The following is a 9,895-nucleotide window of genomic DNA, read 5'->3' on the forward strand; positions in this document are numbered from 1 at the left end:
TAAAACAAAATACCTAAAAAATTTTTCACAAAAAAGGGTTTGATGGTTTAGATTTTTGTTTAAAAAGTGCACCCGATGGCGGGCCCCGAGTCCTACGTCAAAAAAAAATTAAATAAAGTTTTTTCTTTTTTCTCAGATAAAAAAAGATTAAATTTTTTTGTTTTTTATTGATAGAGAATTTTTTCCCAAAATTTTTAAAAACTTTGCTCCTCCGTAGGGGGTTTTTATCCGTTACATTCCCGTGGGGAAAAAAAGGGTGCCTTGTACCCAAAAAAATTTTAAAAAAACGATGTAAACCTAGTTTTTAAATTCCCCCCACCACCGTGATACACCGTCCATTCTTTTGACTTTTCAATCTTAACCTTGTACACTTTGGTATATTTTCGGGATAATTTATATTTAATATATTTTCTGGTCTAAAAGATAAAAACTTTCCCTTCTTTCGTCAAATCTCAAATAATAAAATTCCGTTTTATCACCCATTATCCATAATACAGGGTCCGTTTTTTTTCCCCATTACAAAATAACGCTTTCTTTTTACTCGTTCCTTCAATTCTCACATTTTTTTTCCTTTTTTTCTCACTTTCTATACATGTTGTCTTTGCTACTACTTCCAACTTTTGGGCTTCCCTTTATCCCCCCCAAATCATACTGGGTCTCACATTTGTCGCTACCCCCGACATTTTCTTCACCTCTCCAACGGGAAAATTCCCCTACCCCCGTGTCGATAACTTCTCTTTTTTTTCCCCTTTCCCTTACAGCCTTCCCAATTGTAAACCCTTTTTCCGACCCCAATCGTGCAAATTTTTAAAATCCAAAGACCTTAATCAAAAAAATTTTTTTTAAAACAAAGTAAGGGGGGCCCAAAGGGGCCCGGGGTCTTTTTCGCCCCAGGGACCTTGGTTTTTCTAATCATCGCGTAGGCACTGACCCACGCGTCACCCCTTACTCCCCGTAACGCTCGGGGGGTTGGTTTTTTTAAAATTTTGAAGTCTTCATATGTTTTCTTCTGGTTTGCCCCCTTTTCCCCGGGTGCAGTCGCTGCGACTTTCCAAAAATCCCCCTTTTAAAATCAAGCACCTCTTTAACTTTTTCCTTTTTTTCAATGGGTCAATTAAAAAAAATTTTTAAACACGGTCCCATGTTTTCCTCGATATTTTGAAAACTTAATGATTTTTAAGCTCCTTTTTTTAAATTTTTCTGGGGCCCCCTTTTCTAAAAATTAATATCTCTTTTCCGCCCGGGGGGAAACCCCCCCTCTCCATAAGATTTTTTTTTAAAAAAACTTTTTTCAAAATCTTTTTGCACATTTTTACACGGTCCCCGCATGCAAAATTTTTTTTGAGCACTTTTCTCGCTCTCAATTTTTTTCCCCTGTTTTTTTTTTTTCCAATTTTTGATACTCTATTAAAAAAAAACCCCTCTTTATACAATCTTCTTTTCCCCAAAAAAAAAATTTTGAGCGTAACCCTAAAAAAATTATGTAATTCGCTCAATGCAAAACGGGGTTTTTTTACGTATAAATTACGGGGGCATTCATTTTTTACAAAAAAAGCTTAGGGCTTTTTTTAAAAATTTTTAAAATATTGGGAAAAGGGTTTTACTAGAAAATTTTTATATTTTTTCATTTTCCGTAAATTAAGCCCGAACATAGTCACTTTTTTTAACCCCAATACCTAGAGTTTATGTTTATAAAAAAAAAAAAAAAGTGGAGTATTTTTACCCTCAAAAACCTAAGAAACAATTGGGTAGATCTTTATATTCGAAAAATCTCAAAAAAATCTAAGCATAGATCTTTACCCCTCCAAAAAATCAACCCCCAAGTAAATCCTAAAAAATTTTTCCCCCCCTTATCAAAAAAGAGTCGTTTTTCAAGTGTCTTTCATTAAAAAAAACATGATTTTTTAAAAAAATTTCACCCCCAAAATTACAAAGAACATATATATTGTTTCCAAAAAAAAATTTTTGCAAACTATTTAAAAAAAATTTTTTAAAATTGTTAAATTAAAAAAAAAATGTATTGTTCCCCCGTCAAAAAGCTCGCCGCCGTAACACACGCGCCCCACACCGCCACTTTTTTGCAAACCCTCGCAAAGGAAAGAGAAACTCAAAAGATTTAAAAGAAATCTTTTTTTCCCAAACCGAAAAACAAAGTTTGGGGATTCCAAAAATCCGCCAGACAAAAAATCAAAAATCCATAAAAAAACCCCCTTTTAAAAAGGGAGCCGTTTCCCTTTTTTCCCCGACTTCTCTACCGTGTCCCCCGGGGCGTAACTTTCCCCCTTCTTAAGTTTTTTCCCCCCACAACTGAGGAAATTACAAGCAGTTTCTTTTTTTTTTTTTTCCGGGGGAACTTAAAATTTCCCCTTTTTTCTCCCCTGGGCAAGTGGGGTTAACGACTTCGTTTTTTTTTCCCTAAATTTCCAAAAACGTTTTTTTTTCCACGTAAAAACCTTTTAAAAACGTCTTTTTTCCTTTTCTGCTACCAGCCTATCCTCTTGAGATTTTTGGGACGGGGGGGGGAAAGTTTCGTGGACCCTGCTCTCGCAAACTCCCCAGCCCCCTTTTTTGCTTTGCCCAAAGGGGCCCCCGGGGAAAAAACCCCGATCAAAAAACCCGGGGGGAAGGGGGGGTTTTCTTTCAGCTAATATTCGCCTGATGTTTTCGGCATCTTTTCCCGGAAAAAGTAGCTAAATAACAAAAAAAAAAAATTCTTTTTCTTAAAAAAACCTAAAATTAATTTAAGAATTAAAATTTTTTTTGGGGTCCGCGCCGGGAAAAAAAATTTTGATTTTAAAGGAATTACTTTTTAAAAAAGTGCTAAACTACAAATAAAGACTTTTTCTTACCGTTTAACCAAAAACAAAAAACTAAAATCTTTTTTTTTTTAAAAAACACTTAAAAAAAGGCCTTCCCCAATTTTTTTTTTTAAAGGAGTTTTCCTTTTTTCTTCGGGGTTAAAAACCAGACTTTTTGCCCAGCCCCAAGCTAATTGTCTATCCTCCCATCATAAAACGCCTTGGGGTTTTTGGGAACAAAATTTTCCCTACTTAAAAAACATGTTTATAATGAGATCCTTTTTTTTCCCTTTAAAATGACCCGGGAAAATTCTCTTTTTCCAAAGGGGAAAGTCCAGAACCGAAGGATGCCCCCGCCGGGAAATAATCCAAAAGGGGGCTTAACCTCCCGACCAAAAAGAATTCAAAGGAGTAAAAAACCCCAGTTTTTTAAATTTTTTGAAGACCTTACGCCAACAACTCTAAGGGAAACCAACCCCCCAATCCGTTGATTTTCACCCAAAAAACTAAAAACCCGATAATTTAACAACGTCTGATTTTACTTTTCCCCCTGCCCCCGGGGTTGAGGGTAAAAGGGGTAGTTTTTTTTTTTTTAATTCCCAAAAAATGAGTTAGTTCCAAAAACGAATTAAAAATTTTTTTTTTTTTGGTCATTTTGAAAATTTCCAAAAGGAAAAGCCGTACTAAAACCCACTTGACTCAAATAACTTCCGCAATCGTTTAAACCCAAAAATTTTCCAAGGGGGGAAACCCTTTCCCCCCTTTTTGTAAAAAAGTCCGTAACCCCAAAAAATTTTTTTTTCCCCCCAAAAAAAGTTGGAAGGGGCCAAAACATCTTTTTAATTCTTGAAAGGCCCCTGCTTGTAAATTTGCATAGAAAACTTTTTTTAAAATCAATGGCCCTCTCTTTGAAAAAAAAATTTTTAAAAGTCCCCCCAAAAATTTTCGACTCCTGCTTACGAAAGCCCAAAAAAAATTTTTTCCCGGGGATTTTCTTAAGGTCTTTTGACACCAAAAGGGCCCCCCTTTTGGGGGAGAACATAGCTTCTTCAAAAATTCGCAAAATCTTTTCCCGGGGGAAAACTTTTTTTTTAAAAAAAAACAACGGAAAAAAAATTTTTGGGGAGACTCCCTTTTCCCCCCAACAAAACCCCGTCTTTAATCACCAGGGGAATCCTTTTGGGAGTCAATATCTTTACGGGGGAATCTCTCTGGCTTTTTTCTTGCCAAAAGGGTCGCCTTTTTTCTTTTTTCCAGATAAACCCCTCAATTGGGGGGCCCCAAAATTGCATTTTTTTCCGCCCCGAAAAATTAAATTTTCTTTAAAGTTTATTCTTCTAACTTCCCCTTCCAAATTTTTTTTCTTCCCCCATCTCCACTTTATCACAATTCGTTTTTTCCTTTTCCCCCGCACGGAGCCAGACAAAACCTTTTAAAGTTTGCATGCACCTTTCCTGCTGGGGGCTTGACTACAATTAAATTGTTGTAGGCGTTCCATCCAACGGCTAACTGCCTTCTAGTTTTTTAAAAAAACATCAACCAGCAAAAGAAATATAAACCCCTTCTAACCGGGGAAAAACACTCCCTAAAAAAAAGTGTAAGGGGGTTCAAATTTTTTACCAAACAAAAAACCCCCGACGAGTTATGCAATTTTTCTTTAGACTTGCTAAAAAAACCCCCTTTAAAAAGCTAAAACCCTCTCCCCCACCCCAATCTAAAAATACCCCCCCCAACCCTTTTTGAAGCGTCAGTATCAAAAAATTTTCCCCTTTTTTTTTTTGGAAAGCAAAAAAAGAGGAAAATTAAAAATTTTTTTTAAAAGCTTCTCAAAAGTTTCCCCGACAACGCCCTTTCCCCCACATTTTTTTAAAATTTAGTTAAAAAAAATGGGGGGGCAAAAAAGAAAAACTCTTCAAAAAATTTCCTAAAAAAAGAGCAGATTTCCCCAAAAATTTTGCACTTTTCTTATTTTGAGGAAAAAGCACTCTTAAAAGGTTTTAATTTTTTTCCGAACAGTGGAAAATTTTTCCCTTTTTTAAACGACGGGGCCCAATTTTTTCACTTCTCTCCCCAAAAAAGTAAAATTTTTTTTTGGAAATTTAGTTTTTAAAATTTTAAAAACCCCAAAAAGAAGACATATTTCCCCTTTTAAATTTTCCAGCATTCCCCCCAAAGTTTTATATAATAATGACATCACCCAAAAAAAATACAGATCTTTTTAAAAACTCACAAAAAACCCCGCTCCCATCGCCAAAAATGAAAAAGCTTCAAATCCAAATTGGGATTACAGAAAAATGCCAAAACCATTTCCTATAGAGAACCGTTTTTTTCTCTATCCGGGAAAAGTTTTTTAAACCCCAATACCCCCTTTTTTTAAAACTAAGGGGGGGAACCGGGAAATTTCCCCGGGAAAAAAAAATCAAAAAATCATCATTCTTTGGGGGAAAAGGGTAAAAAATCTTTTTCGTAAAGGCATTCTTCCCGAAATCGATACAGAATCTAATCGTTCCATCTTCTTTTTTTACTAAAACAGCTGGAGAAAACCAGGCGCTATGAGATTCTTCGATGACAACCACGTTGTTTCATTTCGTTTAAAATCTTTTCCATCTCTTCTCGCATATGCAGTGGAATTCGCCTAGGAGCCTGTTTAATCGGAGGAGAATTTTTCACCCTAATAACATGCTCAACGACGGAGCAATTTCCTGCAACCACATCTTCCAAAAAGACATCTTGAAACTCGATCACCAATTCAACAAACTGCTCCTTTTGAGAAGCGTTGAAAGTTTTGGAATTTTTCTCAAAGAATTCCTTAAGAAAAAAAGAAACCCCCTTTTAAAATAAAATAAATAAATTTTTCTTGTAAAAAAAATAAAGTATTAAAATTTTGATTAAATTTAATAAAGCACAAAACTTTTAAATTAAATAAAAAAGCAATAAACACACATAATTTAGGGAAGTATGCGGCGGGAGTAAAAAAACAGCGCCAAGTTTTTTTACAAGAAAAATTTATTTATTTTATTTTATTTTAATTAAATATTTTTTTGTACTGTGTTATTTCTTTAATTCTTTGTGATTAAAATGATTCTTGTGATTAAAAAGAATTAGCTTAGTTGGAATGAGAAGACCCTTGAATAGGAATACAATTAAAGATACGTACTACTTAAGTTTTATTTTTTAAAAGTAGTTGCGCAACAATTATTTTTCAAAGCAATTAATATATATATTCTCTTTGCAATTGGCGCAATTTAAAGACGTCACATCTTTTTTAAAAATACATATCACTTGAGTTGAGCAATTTTGTGAATTATTTTGTTAGGTAACCATTAAACCTTTTACACTATCTTTACAGTAATCATTTTACAGGTCTTAATATATGATCGCACTACTTACTATGGTGAGAAATCGATTCAACTCACGACGGTTTCATTAATATTAACAGTAAAGAACTGAAATTACAACACAATACTAATATAGCATAAAGGCACATAACAGAATAATTGCAAGCAAATACCTTCATTCTTTATATTTTTTCTGACTTCTGCGGCGTAAATTTCCGCGCGGCGTAAATACCAGAGTTACTCTATAATTTTATTAAGAAGAATTAAAGCTACTACCATTTATATAAGTTGGAATAGGAAGATCCTTGAATGGGAACACAAAGATATATACCATTTCAGTTTCATTTCTTTTTAAGTAATACACAACAATTTTTCAAAGCAATATATATATTCTGTTTATAATTGGCGCAATTTAGAGATTTCATATATTTTTTTGAAATATATATATACTTGAGTTGAATTAGGTAACGCAATATTTTGATATAATAATTTTGTTAAGGAGAAAAGTTAAAGCTACAACCACTTAGATTGAATTTTTGGATTGGATTTACCAAATACATTGCGCGTTTACTTGGCGCCTTTTTTATCTTTTATCTTGAAAAAAGAAATTTTGTGTGTACTGTACTAAATATAGAAAAAATAAAGTTTAACTTTTTTTGCTTAGAAATAAATTTTCATTGTAAAAAATTGTTAGTTATATAAAATATCATTACAAATATAAAAGAAAATTATGAATGAAAAGTATAAAAAAAACTCGTATTATTCGACGTTTGGCCCTCCGCCATTTTGTAAATAATACTCTACTAATAATAGCCATGCTTTAATTAGCAAAAAACTATTAGAAATATAGTGAAAAAACATAAAAAAAAAACATTTATTTACGCCGATAAACACTAATACCCCAGATAGCAAAATGTTAGCAGAATGCGCGCAGATTAGCCCGTATCAGACTACCGACTGCAAAGGCCGATCCGACTGCCGATCGCGACTGCCAACTCTAATCGGTCAATCACATTGCCCAATCTGTCACCAAGTCGCCGATGCTGACTGATCGTATTTAAGCGAATTTTAGTGAGAATATGGCATCAATATTACCGAAAAGAAAGTATTCCTTTCAATACATGCAAAATTTGAAAAAACGAAAAAAACTTGTTCTTCTATATTTCGTGTTTATAATAGAAGAAATCCGATATAAAAAGCAAAGGTTATGGGTAAAGCCATGGATAACACGGAGGCAAGAACAAGGAATACATCGCAACCTTTTTACTTTACTGAGTTAAGTCTTGAAGATCCAAACAAATTTCGCAGGTATTTTAAAATTAAAAAATTAAACATTTTAGGTATTATAACTTATAAAGGTACCATTTCATGCGCAGTGTGCAGCCGCAGCAGTTCGCTGTGATTGGTTGAAAATTTTTTATAACATGACACACTTCCGGCGCAAAATACATTTTACCGCATCTCGTTCTTCTGTTTTGAAGTTCAACCAAACGAACAAAGAGCAGCAAAGCTGGATTCCGTCCAGTCGGCCCAGTCGCTTGAAGTCAAAGTCAGGAAAGCGAGCAATATTTACATACGTACTTGGTGTAGTGTTTGCAACAAATGTTAAGGAATTAATGTATAATTGAGAGAATGGCGTTCAATGAGGTATAGAAAATGTTTATGAATAATTAATTGTAATGTAAGCAAAAGTCATAACCTCAATTTGTCAATATCACAAACGTAATTGATAAACCGCAATTATTATAATTTTTTTAAGCTTGGTTATTATAAAAGTAATCTTATAATTTAGAAATTCATAATTTATTCCCTAAATAAAGAAATTTTGGTAGTATTACTTTTCTGCTTTTTAAATCGTTTAATGAAAAATTGCACATGTATAAACAATATAATCTAAATGCGTTGACTATTAATTTATTTTTCTGTTAGATAAAACGTGTTAATACTTGTGGAATTTGTGAAGAAATTACGGAAGAATCATTAATTTCAAATCATAAATGCTTGGAAGGATATAAACGTTACTTCACTGATGGAAACAGATATTTTTATCCAGTATGCGGTAAATATAAATGATAATAATGTGTGTTGTAGACTGTAGATTCTTGAAAAATGATGAAAATAAATGATATAACTGTGTATATAATGTATGTGATGATTTTTTTATATAGATAATGGATTAATAATGATTAATAATGCGACGAAGTGCTATGGATAATGGTGTAGAAAGCATTGTACTTGATGAGCCATCGAGTCATCCAGAAAAAAATACAGGTGAACATGGTGCGGTTGAAGAACCTTCTTCAGTCAATAATTCTTCTGATTCAACGGAATTAGAAGAATTGCTTATAGAAGAGGTTTCAAAATGGGAAGCATTATACAATTATAATCTACCTTTAATACAACGTAATAGAACAATAACTGGTGAAGCATGGAAAGCGGTTTCGGAAGCTCTGCAAGGTATTACAAATATGTGATATTGAATAACCTGTAAATATAAATGTTTAAACCCTTTGGATGAAAATAATTAGTTGTTTTGCTAATATATTTTATTTATTTTTATAGGACGTTTGAGTCCAAAAGAAGCTGCAAAAAAATGGAAGATATTACGAGATAATTATTATCGTAAACTGGCGGAAGAAAAATTACCTAGTGGATCAGGACGACCTACTACAAAGCGAAAATGGAAACATTTTGATCAGTTGGATTTTTTGCGCGATGTATCTTTAAGAAAAAAGTATTGCATTGTTTTAAAATTATTTCAACTTTGAATTAACATTATATAGCTTTCATTAATGTTTTAACTGATATAATTATATTATTAAAGAACAACTTCAAATCTTTCTAACGATGAGGAAAATGAAGAAAATATTCCACCGATTCCAAAGAAAAATCGATCTTGTAAGTATTTCGTGTTTTTAATATTTATCCTTGTGAAAATATAAAAAATTATCACTTATTTTGTATTGATAGCAAACCTGTCATCAGAAAGCACAGAATCAAGTGTTGCAATCAACAAAATTGCAGATGCAATTACAACAATGAACGCTATCTCCGAGCCTATTAAATTACCAGCGTTACCACCTTTAGTAAAGCAAGATGAAGTAGATGGTCTATTCCTAATAATGGGTACACAAATTCGGAAGCTCCCAGAGAAAGAAAGAAACACCCTTATATTTGAAATGATGTCTTTCTTCAGAGAAAAAATATCACGTCTTTCTCATCTTTTGTGACTTTTTCATGCAAACAATGCAGGGTAGTGTAATAATTGCTTACACTAAAGTATTTTATTTTTTTTATTTTTTTTTAAAGTCTAGATTAATTACTAGTATCAAAGTTTTTTTTCATTATTATTATCTTCTATGACTCTTATGTCTATTTCTATCAATGTAGATTAACTTTAATCTCGGTTTAATTTACCTTTCATCTTTTTCTAATTTTAAGAGTTAGATAAAGATAGAAAGTAAATTAAACCAAGATTAAAATTAATTTACATTGGTAAAAATGGACATTATGCAAACAATGCAGGGGTTATTGTAAGAATAGCTTACACCAAAGTATTTTTCTATTATTATCCTCTTTTGTTACTTTTTCATGCAAACAATGCAGGGTAGTGTAAGAATAGCTTACACCAAAGTATTATTTTTTATATTATGTTCAAAAAGTCTAGATTAATTACTATGTTACATATTATAAAGATATATAATGTAAAATATTTATAACTAATGGATTTCATTTATTTAATAAAGTATATTTCATTAA

The 9,895-nt window shown here is 32.5% G+C and overlaps 1 protein-coding gene across 1 annotated transcript; it reads left to right on the forward strand.

Moving 5' to 3' along the window:
- Positions 1–6,844: 6,844 nt before the first annotated feature.
- Positions 6,845–9,895, forward strand: LOC143905706 (uncharacterized). Its single transcript, XM_077421276.1, has 6 exons — positions 6,845–7,783; positions 8,066–8,195; positions 8,305–8,593; positions 8,699–8,870; positions 8,961–9,034; positions 9,107–9,895. Exons 3-6 carry the CDS (start codon positions 8,329–8,331, stop codon positions 9,364–9,366), a joined length of 771 nt encoding a protein of 256 aa, XP_077277402.1. The 5' UTR covers positions 6,845–7,783; positions 8,066–8,195; positions 8,305–8,328; the 3' UTR covers positions 9,367–9,895.

The sequence above is a fragment of the Temnothorax americanus genome, unplaced genomic scaffold, assembly GCF_048541705.1.
Source record: "Temnothorax americanus isolate GAGA-0224 unplaced genomic scaffold, ASM4854170v1 Scaffold66, whole genome shotgun sequence".
In the NCBI taxonomy this organism is placed as follows: domain Eukaryota; kingdom Metazoa; phylum Arthropoda; class Insecta; order Hymenoptera; family Formicidae; genus Temnothorax; species Temnothorax americanus.

Coding starts and splice junctions, on each gene's coding strand:
- LOC143905706 (XM_077421276.1), top strand. CDS start 8,329: ATGCGACGAAGTGCTATGGATAATGGTGTAGAAAGCATTGTACTTGAT. Junction 8,594..8,698: donor GGTTTCGGAAGCTCTGCAAG/GTATTACAAATA, acceptor TTATTTTTATAG/GACGTTTGAGTCCAAAAGAA. Junction 8,871..8,960: donor GATGTATCTTTAAGAAAAAA/GTATTGCATTGT, acceptor ATATTATTAAAG/AACAACTTCAAATCTTTCTA.